Source organism: Nyctereutes procyonoides, unplaced genomic scaffold, assembly GCF_905146905.1.
Source record: "Nyctereutes procyonoides isolate TBG_1078 unplaced genomic scaffold, NYPRO_anot_genome, whole genome shotgun sequence".
NCBI classification, from domain to species: Eukaryota; Metazoa; Chordata; class Mammalia; order Carnivora; family Canidae; genus Nyctereutes; species Nyctereutes procyonoides.
In genome coordinates, this window is record NW_026575020.1 from 33,481,475 (window position 1) to 33,509,193 (window position 27,719).

The 27,719-nt window shown below is 44.2% G+C and overlaps 1 protein-coding gene across 3 annotated transcripts in view; it reads left to right on the forward strand.

Annotated features, from left to right (window-relative positions):
• Positions 1-27,719, forward strand: part of TSC1 (TSC complex subunit 1) — a 50,736-nt gene that overhangs the window by 11,710 nt on the left and 11,307 nt on the right. For 2 of the 3 annotated variants that reach the window (XM_055322131.1, XM_055322122.1), the window contains exons 3-17: positions 4,729-4,914; positions 6,160-6,263; positions 7,757-7,909; positions 9,895-10,039; positions 11,466-11,620; positions 11,960-12,033; positions 19,028-19,203; positions 20,554-20,669; positions 20,978-21,089; positions 21,368-21,486; positions 23,314-23,383; positions 23,917-24,021; positions 24,280-24,838; positions 25,747-25,790; positions 26,610-26,776. In XM_055322131.1, the coding sequence (XP_055178106.1) occupies positions 4,809-4,914; positions 6,160-6,263; positions 7,757-7,909; positions 9,895-10,039; positions 11,466-11,620; positions 11,960-12,033; positions 19,028-19,203; positions 20,554-20,669; positions 20,978-21,089; positions 21,368-21,486; positions 23,314-23,383; positions 23,917-24,021; positions 24,280-24,838; positions 25,747-25,790; positions 26,610-26,776 (2,205 nt within the window). In that variant the 5' untranslated portion in view covers positions 4,729-4,808. The remainder of the gene's footprint in view (positions 1-4,728; positions 4,915-6,159; positions 6,264-7,756; positions 7,910-9,894; positions 10,040-11,465; positions 11,621-11,959; positions 12,034-19,027; positions 19,204-20,553; positions 20,670-20,977; positions 21,090-21,367; positions 21,487-23,313; positions 23,384-23,916; positions 24,022-24,279; positions 24,839-25,746; positions 25,791-26,609; positions 26,777-27,719) is intronic. The other variant, XM_055322137.1, reaches the window with a different exon arrangement.

Below are 27,719 nucleotides of genomic sequence, written 5' to 3' on the forward strand. Positions count from 1 at the left end.
GGATCCCTCTTGATTGTTTTTGAACATAAAAGTCACATTCGTTAGCTAAAGTTTTTATATTTCTAATCAGTATAAACTTGTACTTAAACTTATAAACACAAAACTTGGATGTTAGAGCTAGAGCATTTTATTCAAAAGTGAGTATTCAGATTTTTAACAGTAATTCTAAGCACATACCTTGTCCACATTACAGATACCGTGTAGATTATTGTAATAGTAATGACATATAGTTATTGATTATACGTGCTCAGGGGTTCTGCAAATGCTGCTGAAGTAGGCATTTGACAGTTCAAGTTTTACGCTTTCTAAAGACCAAGACCAAAGCCAGATGTTGGCCAAATAGACTAGAAGCCAAACTTGGGTGACTCCTTATTTTCCATGCACGTTGAGATCATATTAAGTATTCTGTTCTGTTTGATTGAATCTGATGACCAGTTGTAAAGTTTAAACTTGGTGTATTCAAGGGTGGTGACTAACAAACAATCCCCTATTGCTTCCAATTGAGTGGTCAGGGGAGACCTCTTAGAGATGGTGACATTTTGAACATAGACTTCAGTGACAGTTGGCTGTGCAAAGATCTGGGAGAGAGAGGCATTCCCAAGGATAGTGGGAGCAGCAAGGGCAGGAGGCTTGAGCAGGAACCAGTTTTCCTGGCTTTTGGGAGACTGGGAGCAGAGCAGAGAAACGACAAGGCAGAGTGGTATGAAAGGAAGCAGACAGAGGCCAGGGGTTCACAAGTGGCTGAAGCACGTGGAGCGTTTTGGCCACTCCTGGGGTTCCGCTTTTACTACCTCCATGGGAAGCCATTGCATGATTCTAAACAGGAGAGGGATGGATTCTGATTTCCCAATTTCAGAGTCTTTGTGGTGGTTTGGTGGCAGTTACATCATAGGGGAGCAGGATGGGAGGTGATGGGGCTCGGAGTGGCCCACAACAAAGGGAGTAGCAAAATTGGTGGGCTTGCTGATCAGGGGGGAGTGTGAGAGCTGTGGAGGAGTTGAGGATGTCACCATGGATTCATGTTGGCTATAGACTGATGGTTGTGTGTTTTCCTGAGGGGGGGAGTGTGAGAGCTATGGAGGAGTTGAGGATGTCACCATGGATTCATGTTGGCTATAGATGGTTGTGTTTTCCTGAGATCCAGAAGACTGGCAGATTGACAGGTTCTGGGGTGGGAGTAGCTGTTGAAAGTCATGTCTTCCCATCTTCCCATGTGAACAGTGTGGTCTATAGCACTGTACTGTGGCACACGGCCACTGAAGATAATGTTCACCTAAGTGGAATGCTGCTTTGGCATGTGGGATACAGAGATGTACTAACCTAGGTATTGACTTGCGGCTTCTTCTGACTCCTGTGTTCTATACTTGGTTATTTGCAGAACAGAAGAGAGACTTTCACAGCTGTAAGTCGGTGCTGCCTGCCTGTAGTGCTAATCTTCATGTGACTTTCCCCAGCCCATCTTCCCCAGGCTGGAAAGTGTGTCTGACATGTGTACGCCTCACCTGCCCCCACTACATGCATGGCCCTCTCCTCATTCTGTGCGCCCACTCAGCCCTCCGCACTTCCTTCTCCGACACCACGTCTCCATTGCACATGCACGTCTGTCTTCCCTCTCAGCACCTTGCACTTAGCCCCTTGAGAAATGTTTGAATGAGTTTTAAAAGCAAAGATAATCCAATCATGGCATTGATTCTAAAAGCTCATTATTAACTCTTGGGAGGGCTTTTTTGTTTGTTTGTTTGTTTTTTTTTAAAAAAATTTTATTTATTTATTCATGAGAGACACACAGAAAGAGAGGCAGAGACACAGGCGGAAGGAGAAGCAGGCCCATGCAGGGAGCCCGACGCGGGACTCCATCCCGAGTCTCCAGGATCACGCCCTGGGCTGAAGGTGGCGCTAAGCTGCTGAGCCACCCAGGCTGCCTGGAGGGCTTTTTTGAATGTCAGAATCCTTGAGCTTGTGGGACACTTATGAGGAACCTTACTAAAACCCAAGATTTATATTTTTGGGGGGATTAAAAACTATGGTTGAAAGGTAGAAATTTAAAACAGAATTTTAAACCAGAAAAGCTGGTTGCCAAAACTGTACTAATGTGTCTTATTTTCTTGTTTATTTATTTTAGAGATTTTATTTATTTATTTGAGAGAGAGAGAGAGAGCACGTGCCAGAGAAAGAGAGAGAGAGCGCACAAGCGAGGTAAGGGACAGAGGGAGAAGCAGACTCCCCACTGAGCAGGGAACCTAATGAGGCACTTGATCCTGGGGCTCTGGGATTGTGGATTGGCAGACGCTTAACCGAATGAGCCACCCAGATGCCCCATTAATGTGTTTTAGAATAAAACTTAATTTTAAAAATATTTATTTTGCTTTCTATAAAGAATCTGGAAGGAGCAGGCTCCAGAAACCAGACTTTGACACCTAAGATGACGTTTGTGAACTGAAAAGCAAGCAAGGTAGTCCAAGCTGGTCAGTCCTGACTGTGGCCAAGTTGCCTGGATGGACACCATCTTTGTTTGGAATTGAGCTCCTGTCATGTATTCTGGGCTGGACTTGGGGGACCAGCTCTGATATTCCTGCCTTCTGAAGTCACAAAATACAAGCTCAGAGTCTCACTAGACTGAGAGTAGATGGGTAGCAATTTTATTGGAACACAACCAAACTTAGGGCAAAATGCTTCTAAACCTGAGAATAATTTGTGATTTACCTGAAGTAGAAAGGAATGTGAAGACTAGCCAGAAAATCTGCTATTAAAAAGTCATCTTGAAAGTGGTGGCCTCTGCCTGGGTCTCTGCCTCTCTGTGTGTGTGTGTTTCTCTCATGAATAAATAAATAAAATCTTTTTAAAAAAAGAAAGAAAGAAAAAGTGGTGGCCTTAAGATTGCTACTAGTTTTCTTTTTGATAATTAATGAGCACTGCTCAGGGAGTATTCGTGCCTAGTGTATGCATACATTCTCTCATTTAATTCTCTCCACAGACATTAAATCCTGACAGGTTGATATTTTCTTCACTTTTAAATTTAATCCAACTCAAAAGGTGAAATTTGTTTCTATTTTCAGCTCTGAACTCTTAGAAGAAAATCTTATCAGTTGTAAGCCCTTTGAAATGGACTCCCTTTGTGATTTACCTAAAAGATTTATATTCATAGTGTGAGCCAGCAACTTCCTACATCACATCACGATAAGCTATCAAAAATGCATTTAAATTTATTTATTTATTTATTTATTTATTTATTTATTTATTTATTTATTGGCTTATGAACTTCTGATTTACTGAGAGCCAAATCAGTGGCCACTGCCGGGTTGTAATTAAACAAGAGCATAGATGATAATAGTTAATACTCACCAGTTGAGTATTGATGCTTTAAATTTTGCACTCTCGCAGGAGGAGCTTAACTCTTTAGTGGACTTTTTCTATAGCATAATGTTTCCTCCCTAGTGCTTGTTAAAATGCAGGTTCCTAAGTCCCAAAGCCAGCTGTGGAATGGGCCAGGAGATTGAGGTTCTGAGAGGCATCCTGGGTGGTCTGGGTCCATGTTGAAGCCAGAGGGCTGCTACTCCAGCCACTCAAAGCAGCACAGAGCAAGCCACATGATACAGCCATGGGCCTGGTAGTTGAGCCCTCACAGGTCTGCTTTATTGTGTGACCTTGGTGAAGTTACTTCCCTTTTTGAGTCTCCATATTCTCATTTATAAAAGAGGATATCTGCTTACCTCACAGAATTGCTGTGAAGATGGAAACCATGAGTTCACTTGATGTCATATTGAGGGGCTCAGGGCTTTACAGTCGAGCAGATAGATCTTGGTTCAAATTTTAGTTCTCTGGTTCTGCCTCTTGGTAGCTTTGCAACTCCAGGCAAATGGCTTCATTTTTGTTTCTCTCCCTGTAAAATGGGGACAGATGAACCAACCTCATGATACTGGTCTAAGGACTGTATTCACTGATGTTTGTAAAAGATGTGCAGTTCCTATCTCTTAAATGATCATCGGTTTTACTTGTTTTTGAAAATATACCTTTAGAGACCTAAGTGGAGACAAAGAAATTATTGCAAATGTGGATAGTGACACCTGGAGAATGAGCTGCTTTTCTGTATATAAAGATAAGGCAGTGGATCTACCACCAGGAGGAATGGAGTCTTTGAAGAGAGGAGATTTACCCTTGTGCCCCCACTTCATGCCTCTTGCCTGTGACCAACGGCATTTGAGTGTGACATATGTCTGTGAGGAGGCATTTGTATGAAAATTCGAGACATGGTCCCTGGTTCAAATGAGATATTAAATGTACAGCCTCATGACCTAACAAGCTAGACCAGCTTTTAGGCAGGGATGGGAGTTTCATGAGGAAAATAGGATGTTTTTATTTCTTCATCTGAAAATAGTTCATCTACTTTTTGGATCAATGATTTGAAATGTAAACATAGCCTTAGCCAAAACCCAAGGCAGAGTCAGAAGTAGGAATAAAAATAAAAAACTTCGCTTGGGTCCTGGCATTAAGTTGCTGTGATGGTTCTGACTGGTTGCAGTGTTCCCTGTCTCTCTCCAGTGGTTGTATTCCATAGACCTCCTCTTCACAAATTTGTCAAACAGAATTATTCTCACACCCTACCTTCTTTCATCAGCAGAATTCTGGACAGGCTTTTCTGCATTGAGCACATGTGCTGGTTGTCTTGCAGGTAATTTTTTTCTGGGGAAAAATGGGGCCATTTTGTCACACTATCTTCCGTTTTCTCAGTCTGGTAGTGACACCAATGAAGAGCCTGCAGAGTTGTTAGCGTGCATCCCGGACCCGGCGTAGCACATTTGTGTAAGAGAATGGCCCAGCAAGCGAATATCGGGGAGCTCCTCTCCATGCTGGACTCCCCCGTGCTGAGTGTGCGTGACGATGTGACAGCTGTCTTCAAAGAGAACCTCAGCTCTGGTAAGCGGGGTCACGTCCATGCGCGTCAGAACGACTGACCTGGGAATGACCATAGTCCGCTGATACAGGTTTTCATCTTCTAAGGAGAGTCTCAAAAACCACTGAGAAAAGAGCATCTATTGCTGGGTTTATTCTCTGTGTGCTTTAAGCTTTTTTTTTTATTATGGAAATATTCAAATAGACACACAAACTTATGAAGTAAGAATCACATAATGAACTCACGATCCAGCTTCAAAGTTGCTGCCTTCTTGTTTCATCTCAGCCCTGTTGCTCCCCCTGTCCAAGTATTTTCAAGGAGATGCTGTTTGGAAATCATATATGTGATTTCTGGTATAAAATGCATGGCCTCACTTTAATCAGAGAAACATGAATTTCACAGTACCTTTCTTTGCTTACTAGGTTGACAAAAATCAAACACTGATTACAGAAATGGGTACTGTTGGCAGGAGAATGGATTAGTGTTCAGCCTTTTTGGAGTATCCGCCATCCATTAAAAAGCCTGTACCATGTGTCCCACTTACAAGAGTCTGTATTTCTTTATGGTCTTGAATGAAACCTAGTGAAAAATGGGGAAACCCAAGGATCCTTCAGTAGGTGACTAGTTAAATGAATTGTGTAGAGTTGTGCAGTGGAGCAGCAGATCAGAGGTGCTGCCACAGGAGGGCATCTACAACACACTGTCGAGTGTAAGACCACACACACACACACACAGACTGCAAGTACATGGGTGTGGGGGCCATGTGCGTGTGTGCACGTGTTTGTGGTTACCCAAGTAGAAAGAGGTTTGAAAGGACGTGTACCAAACTCGGATGCTTATCTCTGAAGAAAGGATTGAGAGAGGCCAGTAGCGAGGAGGACTCGCACTTTATGTACTTTGACATAATCTGAGTTGTTACCAGTGGAACTGGTTACAATTTTATAATCAAAGGAAGCAATAAAAAAAGAAGGTAGCACTTCAGTGGTTCTCTGGATACTTAGGTAAATTCGAATAATATCCTGTTTTTTTTTTTTTCTTTTCAGTTTTATACCTTTATTTGACTATCAGCGATTAGTTCTCATCCACATTAACAGTCTGTAGATTTTTGAAAGTTTTTAAACCTAAATGGATTGAAAGGTGGAAATAGAATTTTTTATGTAACCTTGGGGAGCACATAGAGATACGCTTGCTGGATTTCGTGACAGATAGCCATTTGAGGCAAATTGAAAATGTTAAAGGAAATAATGATTTTCCTTTCCTTTGTGCAGACCGTGGTCCGATGCTTGTAAACACCTTGGTGGATTATTACCTGGAAACCAATTCTCAGCCGGTATTACACATCCTGACTACCTTGCAAGAGCCTCACGACAAGGTAACTGCTGGGCTGTGTCCTCTGTTCCCTGCTGGTGCCGCTGCCTCTGTGCACACCCACTGTGCGGTCTGTCAAGACCTTGCTCCTTTGACTTCTCTGTGCCACAGATGATCTTATTCCCAGATTGCCACTGAGTAGAAAAATAATTTGTGGAATCTGTGTGTCCTGAAAAGTTTACAAAATAAAATGTATTCCAGAGGTTTTTTTAAGCTTTTGCTATTCCAAGAAATCCTATAAATTCTGGTGTGATTGTTGTACAGTGCCAGTTTGACCTGTAAGGTGCTCATTTAAATCCATGCTTTGAATAGGATTTTATTTTTTATTTTTTAAAGATATTTATTTATTTATTTGAGAGAGAGAGAGACAGAGATAGTGACAGAGAGAGAGAACATGAACAGGGAAGAGAGGGAGAAGCAGACTAGGCTCCCTGCTGAGTAGGTAACCTGATGCCAGGCTTGATCCCAGGACCCTGGGATCATGACCTGAGTCAAAGGCTGACACTTAACTGGCTGAGGCAGCCAGGCGCCCCTAATAGAATTTTAGAGTTAATCAATGTGGAAAAATCTGTAGGTCCAGACAGCTAATGCAGCTAATGTATGAGTCCTGTTGCCCCGTAGCAGGCACTTGGAGAGCTCCTTAGTGTTTTATTTTTGTTGATGATAAAAAGCTCACAAAGCATTGTAGTTGCATACTTTGGTTAAGTGTTGACTTTCTTTTTTTTCAAAGATTTTACTTATTTATTCATGAGAGATACACAGAGAGAGGCAGAGACATAGGCAGAGGGAGAAGCAGGCTCCCTGTGGGGAGCCCGATGCCAGACTTGATCCAGGACTCGGTCCCAGGACCCCAGGATCATGACCTGAGCCAATGGCAGACGCTCACCCATTGAGCCACTGGAGTGCCCCAAGTGTTGAGCTTCTAGATGCTACTGGCTTCACTAGGATTTAAAGACCTGTGCCTTTTCCAGTATATCTTGTTTTGTTGTTTTTCTGGGTTGAATTTTAACTTCTAGACTGCCCAATTTATGTTTGGAGCCAAACCATGTAGACCGGGCTATGGGAGCAATAAGTAGCTGTTTCCAGCAGGATCCTCTCGCAGCTTCGGTAACCTGCACAGGCTCAGGACCAGTGGTTATTGTAAGAAGTGGCTTATTTGTAAGCCATTAATAAGAGGGTCCGTGAAGGAATTTCCATCCCCCTTACACATGGGTATCATGGGATCCTTTTTCAGGACCTGACAACTGGCTGCCCTCTCTCAGGCCAAATACAGTGGTGTTTTGTGTGCCAACGTGGTTTTTAAGATCTTTGGTTTGATCTCTTTATCTGGATGGCCCGTGCTTCATGTCAATGGGGACTCAAGGGACTGGTGTCATTATTGTACCTCTGTGTCACCTTCGTATATTCACATGAGGATTTGCCTTGTTTCCCCTGATTTCCTCTGCCATTCCCCCCAGCCTTACTGAGACATGTTTCCCTGTTCTTTTAATTGTTTAGCACCTTTTGGACAAAATGAATGACTGTATGGGCAGAGCGGCCTCTCGGCTGCCCGCGCTGTCGTTATTGGGGCACGTCATCAGGCTGCAGCCGCCTTGGAAGCACAAACTCTCTCAAGCACCTCTTTTGCCTTCTTTACTCAAATGTCTCAAGGTACAATGTTTACAAGGGTTTGAATGAAATGCCTTTATGAAGATAATTTCTGAAATTCTGTGTAACTCTAAAGCAAGCAAGCTAGAATAGAACCTTGAGAATTTAGAAACTTTCAGTGTTTGGCTCTCCTTGGATGTAACATAGACCAGAGTTGGTACTTAGTAAATTCTCAGTGGGTCCTGGTGAGTGTCCAGGATCTTAGTCTAAGCAGATTTGGCAATACTTGGGTCAGACTAGTTCGACGTGACGTTATTCCCACCTTCTTGGATTCCATCCTTGTCCAGTCTTCCATCTGTTAAAACATCTGGCTTCTCTTTCGGGGAAGCCCAGGTTCTCTCTTAATGAGGAGAAAAATGGTTCATGGCTTTTTTTTAGCCATTTAGGAGCATGTTCTGGTTGCAGTCATCATTAAGGTTTTGTTGACATAAGGCCTACTGAATTGCATTCTGTCTTTTACAGTAGATTTAGTGCATTTTTCTACACGGTGAGTCAAAACCTAAATAGAACTTTATGGTTTTACTTTTGACAGTGGCTTGCTGAAAGACTCCAGGCTATTTGCTTAATCTGTTTTAAGCCCTGGGCTTGTTCCCTATCTATAAAATAAGGAAATATGGTTAATAATAACTGCTCGTACCTCACAGAGACCAAAAAGATCTGTTAGTGTTTGTTCCAGGATGGTAGTACCTCTGGATCATCTGATACAGCACCATGCAAATTGATTTTTGTCTCTGTCAACAAGGGTAACTGGTTCATTTTATCCCTAGAGGTGGGTCCCAAAGAGTCACGTTAGTCTTCTAAAAACATGCATTTAATGTTGAGAAAAAAACGAACAATTGAAACAATTTAATTTTTCTTAAGTGAATGGATCGGTGAGAATATAACTCAGTTTTGAGGCATACAATTCAGTTCAGACTGTAAAACACTTACCTTTTCCAAAAGGGTAAACTCTGACAATTATTCATAGATAGCTGTCCAAGTTGTTGGTTAGAATATTACTGTAAACAAAATTAGGGTTAGTCCTTTTTACTGGAACTGGTTATGTATTTTTGAGTCTCCTACTGGTATTTTACATTCTTCTAACTAGGTAGCTATTGGCTATGACAAAAGACCTCGTGCTTAAACGTAAAAGCTAAATCTATTTAAGGCTTTATTTCCAGACTCAGAGATTTCCCTTTTTTTTTTTTTCTTAAGATTTCCCTTTTTAATAGTAATAATAAATGTCTTAACCTGTGTGGTAGTTCTTGATTACTACTTTGTTTCTTAAATCTAAATACAGTTACTTGGCAAACATTCATGATTTAATTATGGATCAGGTGAGCTGCTGTAGCTATCCTGAGTTGATTCATTATCCATTGGGTATTAAGTATCTTTAATTAGCTTGAAGTTATATGACTTGATATTAAACTATAGACATGGTCAGAGGTCACTGTATCTCCTTTTATTTGCTAACCTATACATGCTGCTGTGAAGGTGAGCTGCTCAGGAGACCTGTGAGCGCCTTGCTAATTTCCTCTTAAATTATACTTCTGTTGTAATCCTTTAAAAAAAAATACTAAATTTTTTGACCATATGTAATGTTTTTTAAATTGATTGACAATAAGTAAACATTTGAGGATTTGGTCAAATGAACAGAAACGGTCATGTTCCTTTGCTCTGTTAAAGCCGTCTCCTCATGCTTCTGTTCAGGTGCCACAGGTAGAGCATCCCCGGCTAGAGGACTTGGGCATCTGTCCCCAGGTCAAGTTGAAGCTTCTCTCCCAGATAGGTTTGTCTGGGGGCAGCAGAAGTGGTTTTGGCAGACTCATTATGGTCAAGTTTGATCAGCGTGGTTCCCCCTCAAACCGGAGGGATAGGGACATGAGTCTGTGAGGGGACCTCTAATTGTGATCCCCTCAGGATGTAGAGTAGCCTCTCGGGGGGCTTTTAGCGCTGATCCTTATGTTGTGCCTGATGGGTGTTTCTCTGCTCAACCTTTCCTTCTGCAGATGGACACCGACGTCATTGTCCTCACAACAGGTGTCTTAGTGTTGATAACCATGCTACCAATGATTCCACAGTCGGGGAAGCAGCACCTTCATGATTTCTTTGATATTTTTGGCCGTCTTTCGTCGTGGTGCCTGAAGAAACCAGGTAAAGATGTCCTTACGTATCTCTCATTCTCTACCAGGTGAAGGCTTCATCAGTGATGAATGGGTCATGAGCTGTAAGGGAAGGACATGTAGAATTCTGTAGCTGGAATGGGTGGTTGTTCCCAGCCAGTTGAGGAGTACCTTGGGTGTACCCACTGTAGGCAGATAGAAGAAGCAGGACTGTGGGAAACCTTCCTCATTCTGTTGGCCTAAAAGGATTAGTTGTCAGAGAAACTGGTAGGGTGTAAAACTCCTTAATTGTCACTAAACCTCAATATGTCAAAACACCTTCAGTCCATGTCATAGCAGTGCGGGGCTGAACTTGCGGAGCCTTTGTCTTGCTCTGTTGGTCTGTTGTGACAGAATAGACTTCCGGTTTTGAGAACCTATCTTTTGTACGTGGAGAAGGGAAAATGCAGTGGGTCCTAATTAGTGTCCTTGTTTTAAACAGGGTGGGCTATTTTCCCCCATACTGGCAGGGGGTCCAGCTCTATCCAAATGATTCCTAAGCTATAAGCATGTGGTATTTGGAATCTTTTGGTAAGCCCAGCATCAGATACTCATGTTGAAAAGACCAAGTGAGTAAGCTGTGTGACACCAGATACTGTAGCTTCCTGTATGGGATTAAATAACGAGTCCAAGACCCATGTGATGCTGGTTATTTAGTGGGCTCTTATGGGAGGAAAGGAACAATCTGTCCATCATGGAAGGGCTGTATGGATACTGTGGTCTGGGTGAGGCTCGATGAACAAAGTGTTCAGTTTATCTCAGCTCCTTAAGCTGGTTTCTGGATAATAGTTTTTTCACTCTTTAGTTACAAATCTGCATAGCTAATACAGGCTGATTTCAAAAGGATCTCTCAAATTTGTTCTGCAAATATCTGAATGCATGTTCTGCACCAAGCATCGTGCAAGGCACTGAGGGTGCAGAGGTGACTATGACAGTGCTCTTCAAGAAACTCAAGAAACTCATGCTGAACAGGACAGTAGATTTTAGGGGGGCATCTGGCTGGCTCAGTTGACAGAGCATGCCACTCTTGATCTCAAAGTCATGAGTTCGAGCCCCATGTGTCACATAGAGTTTACTTAAAATTAAAATAATTTAAAAAATTTTAGGGAGCGTAATTATCATGACAAAGGTCAGTATTGTGAGAGTGTTGGGTGAAGACTGGAGAGGAGGACTGGATCAGTAGGAGCCTTTATGGGTCATTCCAAGTAGATCAGAGTTTATCCAAAGGCCGTAGGGAGACATTGATGGATAGTGTTTGGTGGGTTCAGGTTTGCATTTTAGAAAAACACTCTTGCTATCTTTGGAGAGAGGTAGGAGCAATAGACCGCAGGTCACACCGGCAGCCACATGCTCATGTCTGCTTTACACACGTCATCTTGTGTTTGGCTAAGTCTCCTCTCCGTGATTTCCTGTTTTAGGCCATGTGACAGAAATCTATCTTGTCCATCTCCATGCCAGTGTTTATGCTCTCTTTCATCGCCTCTACGGAATGTACCCTTGCAACTTTGTCTCCTTTCTACGCTCTCACTACAGTATGAAGGAGAACTTGGACACTTTTGAAGAAGTGGTCAGGGTAAGTGAAGACTGCTCATCTAATACTTGCCATACTGTGTGCACAGGCTACACTTGGGTCTTGTGTTCAGTGGGAGACAGATTTTGGAAAGCAGCTCAGCTTCCCCCACCCCCAGTCCTAGGCAGCCACTGATCTGCTTTCTGCCTTTGCAGATGTGCCTCTCCTGATGAGCATTTCACAGACATGGGGTCTTCTGTGACTGGGTTCTTTCACTTGGTGGAATTTTTCAGGGTTCATCCATGCTGTAGCAAGTGTCAGGAGTCCATTCCCTTTTATTGTCAAGTAATCCATTGTGTGGAACTTAAGCCTTTTATAATTTGTCGACCCAAACTTTTCTAGCCAATGATGGAGCATGTGCGAATTCACCCGGAATTAGTGACTGGATCCAAGGACCATGAACTGGACCCTCGAAGGTATAGAAATGAAGCTGGTGACTCAGAATTTTACAGCATCTCTTGACAGATTAATAGTGTGATCTAGGCAGTGTCCCTATTGAGGTAGTATTTGGGAAGACAGGTTCTTCAACTTACAGAATTGCTCTGTTTTGAAGGGCTTGTACAGCTAAAACTTCTTATGAGTCTGAAATATACTCCTCTCTGATGGAGAATTAATAACTTCTCTGGTGGAGCGGAGGCGGCTGCAGTGCAGAAACCCGCCCTACAGAATCCCAGAAAGGCTTCCAGCTTCGTGGTAGCAGTGATTTTGTGAGGGAGACTGAGCAGTGTGTGGTTGAGAACAAGCAGATTGTGGAAAGTGTGGATGCCTATTGGTGAGCCTCCACCTGCATATAGCCAAGTGACTGCCATTCTCCCGGGGGCCCTGAGAAGTTTCCAGGTTTATTCTCTGGAGGAAGTATACCTGCGAGGCTTCCTATTGGAGGATACCTTGCACAGGGTGGGTGGATCTGAGAAGGGAGTGGAGTTCTCTTCATGGAGCTGTGAGCTCACCTCCCTCCCCCACCTCTTCTCTGACTGGCAGCTAGGCTGATGCTCCCTCTTGCAGAGGATTGAACCCTTTTTGGGGAAACCAGTCCACAGATAACTGACATTTGGGGATCTTCCAGTAAAAAAGGTAGTTCACTGCCTGATCTTACCTCATGGGCCCTCCCCCTGTCACATGGAGCCTCAGGCAGATTAAAACAACTTCATCTGAGAGATACCATGTGTGGAGAGAGATACCGTGTGCCTGTAATGGTGAATAGCATCACACAAACACCTGTGCACGCAGCCACCACCCAGCTTCTCAGCAGGAACATTACTGGGTATCTATCTCCCTGTTCGCTGTCCCACTTCAGAGAAACTACCATTTTTGCTTTTATATTAATCGTTCTTTCTTTTCTTTAAAGTTTTACCCCATGTATTGTTGTGCTTTGGAAAGCTAATTAGGAAGCCAAACCAGGCTAAGGAAAGGGCAGTCCTGTCAATGTTAGACAAAGGTTCTTAGGAGGCAAGGGGAAGAAGAGCCCAACATCTGTGTCTTAGTCTGGCTTCTTTTCACTGAGAGTTTATAGGATCCCCTTGTCGGGGGAGGGGAATTGGTGGCAAGGTCATTCATGACTGAGACCTGAGAAACCCTTGATCAAGAAACCCTTGATCATCATAATGATCACCCTTGTCAGAACATCTGGCAGGGCCTATAGCAAGGCTGGCTTCTGGATGTGCTGCCAAAACATGGCAGAGGATGAAGACTGCTTGGTTTGCTGCTTCTTGGCTCACTGTGGCCCACCTCCAGGGGCAGTTTAGAGCAGAGTCCATCTGTGGGGCTGATCCAGGCAGAGAGGGGAGCACAGGGCCTTCATCAGTCTTTACTTGGGACAGACTAAGCACAGACAGCATATCCAGGCCTGGGTCATCTGCAGGCTGTGTCCCTCCATTAGGAAGATAGTGTGGTGGCAGCAGGGACGAGGGCAAAGGCCTGTGTGTTGGATCCAAACAGGCTGTCTCTCATGCCTCATGCACAGATGTCCTCTGCCTCTCTCTCATGCAGGACCTCCTATCCCCCATGTCTCCCTTTTTCTGGATTTGCTCTTGTTTTCGTGGAGTGTACCCTCTAGTAGCTCTTAGAGAATGGAAGCAGTTCTGTGACTGGGAACAGACTTCCGGCCCTCCTCATTCTGAAGGCATTATTCCATTGCCACCTTGCTGCTATCTTGCTGCCATGTCACTTGAGATCCAGAGCTGTTCTTTTTTCTCACGTCTGTATCTGCCATGATTTTCTCCACGGGAGCCCAGAGAGCCTTTTCTTTGTTCTCCTTATATCCTGAATCAGAATCTGTCAGAATCTGTTCTCATTGTTTAATCTTGAAACTCTTATGTTTAAGCTCTAGGAAATTTTCTCTAATTATCTTGTGTTTGATTTCCTTCCCTCCATTGTGTCTTGTCTGTCTTTCTGGAATTGCTGGGATATAAATTGCGGCCTCCTAGAGTGTTCTCTGCTTTTCTTTGCTCTCCAGTTTTTTTCTCTCTGCTATTTTGTTATTTCTGAAGGTTTCCTCATCTTCAATTTTGAATCCTGTCGTAAGTTTCCTTCCTAGCACCATGTTCTTAGCATCTAAGTGCTTTTTATAGGTCTCTGAATGTTCCTTTTCCTGGTAGCCTGTTTTGGGTTTTATGGATGCAACCTCTCACAGCTTTGAGAATACTGAGAGTTGTTTGTTCCCTGTGTAGTCCATGGACTCTTGTTCTTTTGAAGTCTTCGAGGTTTTTCTCCAAAGATCTGATAATCTGCTTGTATCTGGGTAGGAAGACCAAAAAACTCTGTTCACAGGGATGGGACTTGTCATCTCTAAGCTTCCCGTGTGTGTGTGTGTGTGTGTGTGTGTGTGTGTGTGTGTGTGTGTGTGTTTGTATGTATGTATCTATCTGAACCTCTGTTGGAGATGTCAGTATCGTGTTCCTCCTGAGCTGGCCAAGTTTTTGTAGAGATCAGAAGATCTCTAGCCTGGCGAGGGTCTGGCTGCTACTGTAGGGAAGAGACTGATGGTGGGAGAGGTTAGTGGTCTTGGCATTCAGAATGTATATGCTCACTTAATTCCTTTCTCTGAATGGTACTCATGCCCTCAACTATTTTTGGAGTAGCTCAGTCCCAAAAATCTATTTTACTCTCTCCAGAGAATAGCCCAGGTTTCTGCTGCCTGGGAGCATGGAGTCAGGGAGGGGACTGTAACTGTCTCTCAAATAGTTTTCACCGTCTTCTTAATGCTAGCTGTCTTCATCTACCTGTTGCTCATCTCCAGTTCCAGAAGTACTTGAGGTATAAAATTTCTTTCGCTTTTGAAGGATTCTGCAGTATAAGTCAGGTTGACTTTTAGCTTTGAAACAACAGGAGCTTAGGATTCTGCTTTCTTGGACTTGCTACATTGGTTACCTCTGGGCTATCTGCCTTCTAGTTTCAGGAACCTGTAGTGCTGTTCTGTCTTCCTCCATTCTTCTCCTTCTCAGAGATTTATATTTAAAAACAAATAAACAAATCCATGCTGTAGGCTTGGTGGGTCTGGAGGTTGTACAATTGGATGTGTAAGTTTGGTCTATCATGTCGATTTGGAAGTCTCCCAGCTTAGAGAGCCTCTCTCCCTGTGGGTAGGCAAGGGTCATCTGGCTTTTGAAGAAAGCTCTAACACAAAAGACAGGGGACCAACATAGGAGAAAAAGGAGCTAGATAGAAACAGTGATAATGCAGAGAGCAGAGGAGAGCATCTGTAGTAGCCCCAAAGATGGGGCATTTGAACACATGTAGAGGTCAGAGTACCATGGAGGGGAACATTCAGAGGCCAAAGAAAAAAACCCTTGAAGATGAAAACTGAGAGCTAACGTCAAGACTTCAACAAAAGAACTGGAAGGTAAAGTTGAGAGCATCTCAGCAATTGAAGGATAGAGATGAGTATTCTGAGCAGAGAGATAAATGTAAAATAATCAGTCCAGGAGGTCCAACATCCAAGAAAAGAGAGCTTTAGAAAGAGAAGAGAAAACTTCTGTGGGGGAAGAAATTGTAAAAGATATAAGAGAAGAAAACTTCCAACACAACTGTGAAAAATACAAAAAAAATACAATGGGAGGATTAAAGGACACGCATTTCCAGATTGAAGGGGCTTACCTGGCACCCAGCCTCTGTCACTAAGAGAGAAATCTCCCAAGTCTCAAAACACCAGGGATAAACCTTTCAGAGAGAGAAAAACCAAAATGCTTATTAATAAGGATTAAGAAAAAAATAATAATAAGGATTAAGTTGGAATGATATTAGCTTTTCAAACTAATTGAGACGAAAAGGTTTTAAACATAGAATTCTAGACCTAGCCAAACTGCTGGTCAACTGTGACACGTTTAGATATGCAAGGAGTTAAATTTACCTCCCATAGACCCCTTCTCAGCTAACTACTTGAGCATGTGTTCCATCAAAATGAGAGTAGAATTCTGTGAGACAGAGTCCAGGAAACAAAGGGATCTGACTTAGGATCATGGTCACGATGAGTCGGGCTAACACTGTGCTGCAGCAGCCCTCGGGACAAACCAGTCTCGACAAAAGTTGGGAAGAGAAGGCTCCAGAGGAAGCCGGTTAGAGGGGGATGGGGATACTTCTTATAGCTTATGTACATATCATTATGTAAAAATTGTATCAGGCATTGTTTCAGAGTTTTTACAGTAAGTTTAGGAAGAATTATAGTAGATACACAGAAGACTGAGGAAAAGGAACAGAAAAATCCAAATTCCAGGACAAACTAAATCTAACAGAAAAGGAAATCTCACAGTACACTGTTGAGCTCACTGACACATAGTATTTGCATAGCCAATAATAATCACTGAAAACTGATTTTAGAGAAAACAAAACTATGATACACATGTGTTGAGAGCATTGGGGAGGAGGAAAAAGGATACAGAAGTGGCCTACATCCTCACTGACCATAGTAGAAGTCAGTAGATGTAGTGTATAATCTGTACATCGGGAAATTCGGAGCACAGAGCGTATTCTTTAGGAATATGTGGGCAGGGTACCTGTTCAGTCACAGCCAAAGCAGTTGCCAAATTGGTTCTGGGGAGTGGCATTGGAGGGACCTTTTAATTGACTTTTTAAATGTATTTATTTCATTGATGAATGTTAGATACCATGGAGCACTTCTGTCTTATGTTCCTCTGAGAAAGCAAAAAAAAGTACCGTAGAAATTAACATGCAACTGATTAGATTCTACTTCCCAGTTTCAGAGAGATTAAAATATGAAAAGTCTCTTTAAGAATCAAGGAAATTGGGCAGCCTGGGTGGCACAGCGGTTTAGGGCCGCCTTCAGTCCAGGGCATGATCCTGGAGACCCAGGATCGAGTCCCACATCAGGAGCCTGCTTCTCCCTCTGCCTGTGTCTCTGCCTCTCTCTCTCCTCTCTGTGTATTCTCATGAATGAATAAATAAAACCTTAAAAAAAAAAGAATCAAGGAAATAGTATAAATGCCCATATTACCAATTAAATCAGACATTTAAATGTGTTCTTATTGTATTATGATTCTCACCTTCTTCTCTAAAAGCTATATTCCTATGTGTACATGAACTCCTGACCCTTCCTCTCACTTCATCCCTTGCTGGTCATGCTGAGAATCCTTGGGGAGGCTACCACCCGTAACACATAGGTACCTCAGGCAGCGAGCACCTGTGCAGACCAGAGGTGTGACACTGATGTCGAAAGGCTTTCCCCTTAGGGATGTGGCTTATACCCTGGACATTCTTGTTCTGTATTTGATATCACATTTTCAGCATCTCAGATTGAATATTGAGCATTCTAGAACAGCTGTGTAAGAGCAGATGCTTTGTTGGGGTAAACTACGGCATGCCCTTAGTGCTGGGCTGTTTTTCTGTGAAATTTGGAGCATGAAGATTCCTATTTACTTAGAAACCTGTATAGCAAAATTATGTCATCTAGAAGTTTATGCTTCAGCAAGTTATTATTAGGGCTTTGTAGAACGTAGCAAATACTGAGGAGATAAGGAAAAGAAGAAAAAGAAAAAAAAGAAAAAAAAAAAAAGAAAAGAACATCCCCCATAACCTCAGTTCTTTTAATTTGAACACTTAAGCGTCATCATCTCTCTCTTTTTGGGGCTTATCCCTGAGTAGTTTTTTTTTTTTTTTTTTTTTTTTTTTAAATTTTTATTTATTTATGATAGTCACAGAGAGAGAGAGAGAGGCAGAGACACAGGCAGAGGGAGAAGCAGGCTCCATGCACCGGGAGCCCGATGTGGGATTCGATCCCGGGTCTCCAGGATCGCGCCCTGGGCCAAAGGCAGGCGCCAAACCGCTGCGCCACCCAGGGATTCCCCCCTGAGTAGTTTTGAATCCTTTATTCATTTAAGCTCATACCCTGACCATCTAACATCACTGAATCTTTGGAAGCATGGGTTTTAAAATCAGCTCTAGGAAAGTATGGTTTACATACAATAAGATTCATTAGTGGGGCAGCCCCAGTGGCACAGCGGTTTGGCGCTGCCTGCAGCCCAGGATGTGATCCTGGAGACCTGGGATCAAGTCCTACATCAGGCTCCTTGCATGGAGCCTGCTTCTCCCTCTGCCTGTGTCTCTGCCTCTCTCACTCTCTCTGTGTTTCTCATGAATAAAAAAAGAAATCTTTTTTAAAAAAAAAAGATTCATTATTTTGTTAAGTTTTGACAAAAGTCACAATCACGATAAAGAATGTGTAATGTGTCATCGCCCCCAAGATTCCTCCTTGCCCTTTGTTGTCAGTCTCCTTCCCAGTACTTGGCAACCAGTGACCTGCTGAAGGGATGCTTTTTCTTGATGGTGTAAGAGTTTTTCTTCCATAGAATACATCCCTTTGTTGTGATTTTGGGTTATTTCTCGTCTTTTTTCTGTGACAGGCTGTGCTGAGCATTGTACATCATGACATAAGTCGATTCCCACAGGCTAAATCTTAGAAGTGGAACTGTCCTCGTGGGCGTTCTCTAGGTTTGAGTCTTTCTGTGCAGCATTTCCAGCCTAGAGATGGATTAGAATGCCCCAGGATTTGATGGGAGATCTTCAGCTGGCCTCAGCTACCCAAAGGTTTCTGGTTCTCCCTGTTCTTTGATTACCCTTGTTCTGAAAGCGATTCCCAGGTTCCCCTGGTGACCGCTTGGCATAGTTCATGCTCTCTTTTGAGGATATGCCCAGCCTTTTGTTGATGACATTTTTGTTTCAGATTAGTTTCTGATAACCTGATATGACCATTTTCAACAGGGAAGGTAGAGGTTTATAAAATGAACGGCCAATTCTTAATATACCAGCACTGTTTAGTATTTGGGCAGGCGGGGGGTCTGTCTTGTCCTCTGAAGGTGCTAGTTCTGCACCTGGCCTTGCTTTAGTGTTCTCAGTGGCTTGGTTGCTTGATTAAATGGATTACAATTTGCCTTTCTTAACTGCCGTTGCCTTTTCCAGGTGGAAGAGATTAGAAACACATGATGTTGTAATAGAGTGTGCCAAAATCTCTCTGGACCCTGCAGAAGCCTCATACGAAGATGGCGACTCCGTATCCCCGCAGGTGTCAGCGCGCTTTCCTCATCGTGCGGCTGATGTGGCCACCAGCCCTTATGTTGACACGCAAAACAGCTGTGGTAAGAGTGGCACCGGTACTTAACCTGCCTCACAGCTTTGTTTCTGGAAAGCATGGCTCATTTATATCAACTGTGTTTTCTTTTCCTGGGATAAAACTCAATTCAGCTCCCAGGAACAGTTTCCCAAATGTTGAAAATTAGAATTTGCCTCCAGTTTTTCCTGGTTAACCCGTCTTTCAGGTTTCATTCAGAGTCCTATGTCCTTGGTCTCCTACCCGAGAGTATGCCAGTGGGCTTGGGGGTGCGTTTTTAATACATAAAAAGGGAAATAGACTCAAGTTTTCAAATTTTAGGCAGCCCCCTCTCAGGGAGTCTTTCAGACACTTGCAGTGAGGCTCCTGGGCTGGGCTGTAGTACTGACAGAGTTTGAGCGAGTCTGGACAATTTAGAATTGGTTTCTAGAGGGCAGCCCCAGTGGCTTAGCGGTTTAGTGCCGCCTTAAGCCCAGAGTGTGATCCTGGAGACCTAGGATCGAGTCCCACGTCGGGCTCCCTGCATGGAGCCTGCTTCTCCCTCTGCCTGTGTGTCTCTGCCTCTCTCTCTCTGTTTCTGTCTCTAATAACTAAATAAAATCTTAAAAAAAAAAAAAAAGAATTGGTTTCTAGAAAAGGCAGGCTTAATCTGTAGGTAGTACCCACTAAAAGGGTCATCCAAGCTGTGCTTTTTCATGTTATCCTGAAACTTCACTTGACATCAAACTGTCCTGAACTTGGTGTGCCTGGGAGGCTCAGTCAGTTAAGCGTCCAGCTCTTGGTTTGGGCTCAGGTCATGGTCTGGATGGTCTCAGGGTCTTGGGAGCCATGCACTGGGGAGTCTGCTTGAGATTCTTTCCCTTTCCTTCCCTCTCCCCTGCCCTTCCCCCACTCTCTCCCTCCCAAGTAAATAAATACAATTGTAAAGAACAAAACAAAGAAATAGCCTTACTGAACTTTATTTCCAAAGAGCCATTTATTTTTTTTTTAATAATTTTTTTTTAATTTTTTTTTTAATTTTTATTTATTTATGATAGTCACAGAGAGAGAGAGAGAGAGAGAGGCAGAGACACAGGCAGAGGGAGAAGCAGGCTCCATGCACCGGGAGCCCGACGTGGGATTTGATCCCGGGTCTCCAGGATCGTGCCCTGGGCCAAAGGCAGGCGCTAAACCGCTGCGCCACCCAGGGATCCCCCAAAGAGCCATTTAAAGAGCCATTCAAATATTACTTTGTCCCTGGGATGTCTGGAGTCCCCTCAGTTTTCTTTTAAGTATGAACATTATCGAATGGTTTAGAGGGCCATATTTTTGTTGTTGTTGTTTTCAGAATAATTTAAAATCGCACACTAACCTCACATGTCCTTTCCCTTCATTTTAGGGAGTGCTACCTCGACCCCTTATTCCAGCTCTCGGCTGACGTTGCTAAATACGCCCGGGCAGCCACCTCAGACTCTGAGTCCCCCGTCGACACGGCTGTTGACTGAGCCGCCACAAGTATGGTGTTAAAGAGTGCCTGCTTGCTTCTCTGCTTGCTGGTGAAACTGTTTGGGTCAGGATTTAGCATATGCTTGGGAAAATCTCATTCTGCTCCTTTTAGGAGTTATTCTTAAGGACAGGTGGTTTTAGGAAAGTTAGTCACTATTCCCACTTGGGTTTCTCTTGGAGGCTAGATTTACAGAATGCCTCTTGTCTCATAATAAAGCTTTAAATAAGATGCCTTCTTCCATTTGGTCATGGATATAAGCCTTAGGGATGACTTGGTGTTCACTTCTCATTGCTGACATTTTGTATTAACTTCCCAGGCTACTCTTTGGAGCCCATCTATGGTTTGTGGTATGACCACTCCTCCAACTTCTCCTGGAAATGTCCCACCTGATCTCTCACACCCTTACAGTAAAGTCTTTGGTACAGCTGGTATGTATGTCTGAGGTGGGATTCAGTTGGTTGGCCTGGGCCCACTGTGCAGGGCAAGGAACTGTCTCTTAGATCCAGCAGTGAGTTAGGGGCTGTCTTCGACACCTCATGCTTTGCAAACTCTGGGGTTTTCAGAACCTAGAAAGTAAACAAAGATGGCTTTAGATCCCGAGAAAGTTCTCTAGCAGCTTTCTTCACTGTCCCAGGCAGGCTGAAAGAATTCAGAGTTTTGTAATAGGCTCAGTGATGGTGTATATGTTGTCCTTGTCTGTGAGCAGGTGGAAAAGGAACTCCTCTGGGAACCCCAGCAACTTCTCCTCCTCCAGCCCCATTGTGCCACTCGGATGACTATGTGCACATTTCCCTCCCGCAGGCCACAGTCCCAGCTCCCAAGAAGGTATGCACAGACTTGTCCATGGTCCTTCTGCCCCAGCACAGGGCCCTGAGTGCAGCCTCGCTCTGGGAAGGAAGCCTGTTGTGTCAGATGGAATTTGGACCTGAAATGTGATGGGTTTGGATCAGAACAACTGAAAATAGACTGGCTAGCAGCTCTCAGAGCATGATCTGCTTACCCTGGGAGGTGGATTGCTTTTGTAGTAAGACTAACCTGCTCTTTCCCCTTTTGATCACTTTGGCGCTCACACGCATGGTTCAGAACAATAGGGTGAAGGGCCCGCCCCCAGCACAAATCAGGGCAAGCAGCAAACTGTCCAGTGTGCATTGCTGCCTTCTTCCTTGGCATGTTTTCTTCAGTTTAAAAGAACAAAGATAAACCCGAAATACCAGTATCTTAAGAGAGGGCTATAGAAAGCAGTAAAGATGATTAATTTTATTATTATTATTTTTTGATTAATTTTATTATATCGCGACCTTTGACATTTCTATATGTTTAATATTCTTTGAGATAAAATAGGAGAGACATCACAAACACTTGTGCCGTTACTTGAGTTGATTGTTGGACCAGCTGCATTTTTTGTGGAGTACCAGTCTTATTTGGAAGATCAGCTGACTGACAAACTGGGTGGTTGTTTAGATCTGGGTGTGGGACAGGCTACTGCTTACGTGACCAGCTGAGTCTGTCACTTCAAAATAAACAATGGACAGTCTTTGCTGTCAGTGCTAAAATTTGGTTTTCAGGTGCAATTAGAATATGAAAAACCTGATCTCTGTCACCATGATCCTTGATAGCGTCTCCAAGACTTTTATGAAGAGATTGAAAAGTCCAGGAGAGCTTGGTGAATAATTGAGTTTTTGATGTCATATAGTGAATAGTTCCTCATTGGGAAACCCTGCAAAATGCGGCAAGCCAGTATCTTCTAAATGTCCAGCGTGTGATGTTTCAGAGCCACTGTAGGTAAAAGGTGCATTCAGAGTACAGAGTAGACTAGTGGACTTTAACACAGTATGAGGGGTGGAGTGCCATGGTTTCAGATCCTACACTATAACTAACCTTTAAGAAGTGACTCCTTGTCAAGTTTTGGTGTGACATTAAAGATTAAGTCTTTTTGTAACTACTTAACACTGGGGCTCAAAAGTTCCTACATATACTTTAGGCAAAATAACATATTGCAACAGATTGAAAGCAGAGGCCGACTTGAGCATCTAGCTCTCTTCCATTAAGCCAGATACTGAAGAGATAGCACAAATGTAAAACAGTTCCACCCCTCTAAGTTTCTTTTTATTGTTTTGGGAACTATGGTTGTTTTTCATAAAAATTTAAATCACTTAGGTTTACATGTAATGGATTTGTTATTTTTAAGTGAATTAGTAAATAGTTTTAAAATTTTTGGTCTGATTTCTGATGTAACTATCAATAGTGAGAACCACATAAATACAAGTTTATGGGACTTTCTTTTTTGATTTTTTATTTTTTAAAGATTTTGTTTGAGAGAGAATGAGAGCATGAGCAGGGGAGGGAGGGGCAGAGAGAGAGGGTGAAGCAGACTCTGCTAAGCAGGGAGCCCAGTGTGGACCTTGATCCCAGGACCCCAAGATCATGACCTGAGCTGAAGGCAGACACCCAACCAACTGAGCCACCCAGGTGCCCTGGACTCTCAGTTTTTAAGATCATAAAGGCACCCTGAGACCAAATAGTTTGAGAACCACTGAGCTAAACTTTAAACTCTTTTATATTGTGTTACAGTTTTAGATTTTTAGAATATGTATCTTACCTAAGGGAACGTAATTTTCTGCCGTGTGACTTAAATGGTACCTATCTTTTCAGGAAGAGAAAACAGATTCAGCAAGGCCCTGTCTACACAGACAGCACCATCTTCCAAACGACAGAGGATTAGGTAAAGTCTGGGTAACCCTAGACCTTGCTTGTCTCTTCTTAGGTTATCTGTGCAACGGAGAAAATTCAGGAACACCACAAAACAATGAAGCTCAGAGACAATGAAGTATAATTAATTCTAAAAACCAACCTAATAATAACACCAAAAAAAGCTTTTAAGCTATTGCAGTGAAGTACCTGTGACCTGTGTTTTGAGCTGGTCAGACTGTGGTATTTATCTGTTCTCTGAGACATTAAGAATGGAGGATTTTATTTTCTGTGGGATTATGTTTTTGGTACCTTTTTTTTGTTTTTTGTTTTTTTTTTTTTGGTACCTTTAATTAGACCCTTTGTGGTAGCCTTGCTTTCTGGAGTCACTCCAGGGAGAGTGGTTTCTAGCCTTCTCCCTTCACTTTGGCAGGAGGAATCAGTATGGATGTTGTCTATTGCTGTGCGAGCAGTGTTACAGTTGTGGGGGTTTTATATATGTGTGTGTGTGTGTGTGTGTGTGTGTGTGTGTGTGTGTGTGTATATAAAATCTTTGTTTTTCTTTAGAAGAGCTACCTGGCCTCAAAGGTTCTGTCACTCTAAGTGACCTTCCAGGGTTTTTAGGGGACCTTGCCTCTGATGAAGATAGCGTTGAAAAAGACAAAGAAGAAGGTAGTGTGTGGGATTCTGGGGTCGGATGCGATTGCTACGAAAACTGGGATTTAGTGTCAACGCTCCCAGGCTTACTTGGTTTTTCTTCTCCTGGGGGAAGGAGATGGGAGTTTTATTGTGGGTCCTATGCCAGGGAAAGGAATGCTGCTTTTACGGGTTGCTCTGGGTGGCCCTTAACCCCACACAGCCCCATGCTGCTTAGCCTCACCTAGATGGCCTGTTTACAGTGGTGTCTCTTACCTCCCTTCGTCTTCTCAGCGGCGATATCAAAAGAGCTCTCAGAGATCACGACGGCTGACACTGAGCCCCTGGTTCCTCGAGGAGGCTTTGACTCTCCCTTCTACCGGGACAGTCTCCCGGGCTGTCCTCGCAAGACCCATTCGGCCACCTCTGGTCCTCAGGGTACCAGTGTGAACCCTGAACCTTTCAACTCCTCCTTGGACAAGCGTGGGCCAGACACACCAAAGCAAGCCTTTACTCCCATAGACCTGCCCTGTGGAGGCACCCACGAAAGCCCTGCCGGGGACAGGGAGCGCCAGACTTCGCTGGAGACCAACATCCTCACTCCCAGCCCTTGTAAAATTCCACCTCAGAGGGGAGTGGGGTTTGGTAGTGGGCAGCCTCCCCCTTACGATCATCTTTTTGAGGTGGCATTGCCAAAGACCGCCCATCATTTTGTCAGCAAGAAGACCAAGGAACTGTTAAAGAAAGCAAAAGGAAACACAGAGGAAGACTACCCGCCCTCAACCTCCCCAGCAGAAGTCCTGGATAGGCTGATCCAGCAGGGAGCCGACGCGCACAGCAAGGAGCTGAGTCGGTAAGGGCCCAGCTGCTGCGTCCTTTCCTTAGGCATGCCCTCAGCATAAGATATCGGAAGTGCAGGAGGGGACAGGACTTGTTCTCTGTGTTCACAGAGGCAGCTGGCTCCTCTCTGTCCTCCCAGCTGCCGTCTTTGCGCGTGCGCAGCTGTGTGGTGTCCTCACCGCTGTCCTGCGAGGACGTGCTCACGTGCTCTCAGAATGTGAGGATGAGGGTCTGGTGTTAGGTGACCTAGGAACCTCTGTCTTGGTGTGTAGTCCTCCAGCTGCAGGTTTGGTTTTCCTGTTTGGGTAGCACGGTTCGGCAGATGGAAGGTCTAGTCAGTGGCATTTCAAGGGCAACCCAAGGGCAACCCGGGGGGCCCTACCCCTCCTCTGTGCTGGCACACAAGCTTTTCTAGGAGAGGCCTGTCTAAGCTGTTGTTCAAACCCTCCTCCTCCTACCCTTCCCACTGGTTAGGAGGGGGCTTGAGAATTCCAGCAGGTGGAATTTAACAGAGATTTGTCTTTTTGAATGAGATTTGGTGTAACAGGCTCAGGTACATTACCTACTTTTTCCTTAAACTTGGCTACCCGCTGTGTATTTCAGTGCAGAGGGTTGAAAATAGCTGGTAGTATGTTTGATCTCTCAGTCGCCTTGGAGAGTTGAGCAAACATTGGCCCAGGCGTGAGCTCCAAGGGAGGGCATTGGCACCCTGGAGACTCGGTCATGTTTGGTGGGGGCGTCGACCCTCCATCCAGTGCACGCCACCGCCTCTAACTCCCCGTGGACCTGGGGATTGAAACTTTCTTCTGCCTCTCCTGCTCTTGACCACAAGGATGTGATCTAGCCTTGCGCAATCAACAGTCCAGAGACGGTTGTCCAGGTGAGGTTGGTAACTTTATTCCCCCAAACCTTTCTTCCTAGGTTGTCTTTACCCAGCAAGTCTGTCGACTGGACCCACTTTGGAGGTAAAGTTGTTACTTGCACTTTAGGCCCAGCCTGTGTGGATCCTGCGTGCTTGTCGCCTTTTCTGTCCTCGAAGGAGGTGTGCCCTGTAGGAGCAGGTCTCCCCTCTGCTGTGGCTCCAGCCAGCGTATCTGCTTGGCCTCTATTGTCTCAAATGTTGCAACGCCAGCATTTCTACTTGTGAAAAGTGCCACGTAGCGTGTGTCTGAGGGTAGAAGTGCAGAGAGTACAAACCTTGTGCCAGGCTTTCCTAGGAAAGACCCTGAGGTCAGTGGTGCTGGAGCTGTGTCTGGGGGAGTACACAACATGGGAGAGAAGAAAGGAGCCTTGAGTAACTGTACGTATGGTTTGGGTCTGTGGGGAAAAGTCAGTGAAGCTCTTAGGAGTCCTGCCATGTTCTAGCTTTTTGTGTTCCTTTTTTTTTTTTTTTTTTTTTTTAAAGATTTTATTTATTTAGTCATAGACACAGAGAGAGAGAGGCAGAGACACAGGCAGAGGGAGAAGCAGGCTCCACACAGGGAGCCCGATATGGGACTCGATCCCAGGTCTCCAGGATCACACCCCAGGCTGCAGGCGGCGCCAAACCGCTGCGCCACCGGGGCTGCCCTTTTTGTGTTCCTTTAATGGGGAGCTGGGTAGTAAATCCTCTCCCCCCTCCCCTGGTACATGACTGTTGCTGAGACCCAGGTGACCATTTGCAAAAGGAATGGTGACTTGTTTCTGAAAGAATTGTGTTTCTTGAGCTAGGTAACCGTGGGAGGGTCTTGACGGAACCATCTGTAAAAGCCATCTCTGCCACCCTCCCTCTGCTTTAAAATCAGGCTCTCCTCCCTCAGATGAGATCCGAACCCTCCGTAACCAGTTGCTTTTACTGCACAACCAGTTACTCTATGAGCGTTTTAAGAGGCAGCAGCATGCTCTCCGAAACAGGCGGCTCCTCCGCAAGGTGATCAAGGCAGCAGCTCTGGAGGAGCACAATGCTGCTATGGTGAGCGTCACGGGGGCTACGTGAAAGGGGCATTCCAGTGTTTGTTGGTCATGTGTAGACAGTGGCCACTGAGTTGGGGCCTAAGCTTCCCGTCCTTGGTCTACTCAATGCTGCAGTTGGGGGTGCTGGCTGGGTCTCCAGATGGCCTTGCTGCTCTTGGAACCTGTGGGATGAGTGATTTTCATGTGTGTGTGTGTGTGTGTGTGTGTGTGTGTGTGTGTGTGTGTCTGTAATTGCCTAGAGTGATCATAGAGTATTATCTTGTTTCTCAAAATACAAAATCAACTCTCCTCAATTTATTTTATGGCAGACCTCTTGTAGCATAGTGGAGAAGCCAGTCAGACCTGGAGGCCAAACCTTGGCTCTGCCACTTTTTTGCCTTAAGAAAATAGCTTAGTCTCTTGCAGCCTCTTTTACCCATTCTGTAAAACAGGAATAATGATAATAGCACACACTTTTTAAGCGTGGTGCTTAAAGAAGTCATGTGACTACTTGCTCGGTGCCTGAGTGGGCAGCCAATAAATGTTCATTATTTTTGGTGACCTTGATTGATAGCATTTATTAGAGGTCTTTTGCCAGCACTGCTAATTAGCACTTTTTTTTTTTTAGATTTTATTTATTTATTCATGAGAGTCAAAGAGAGAGATAGGCAGAGACACAGGCAGAGGGAGAAGCAGGCTCCATGCAGGGAGCCCGATGCGGGACTCCATCCTGGGTGGAAGGCAGGCACTAAACCGCTGAGCCACCCAAGGATCCCCCTAGTTAGCACTTTGGAAGCTGTTGGGAGTAATTGGTACCTGAGAAAAGTTCTTCCAGCATCTTACGATCCATTGACTACTGTGAAATTGGTAACCTGTGACCTCTAGCCCAGCTGGACGGTTGTGAGCCGGCGGATGCTGGGGCCTGTGATGACAGCTTCAGGGTGGCGTGTGGCTGTTGGCAT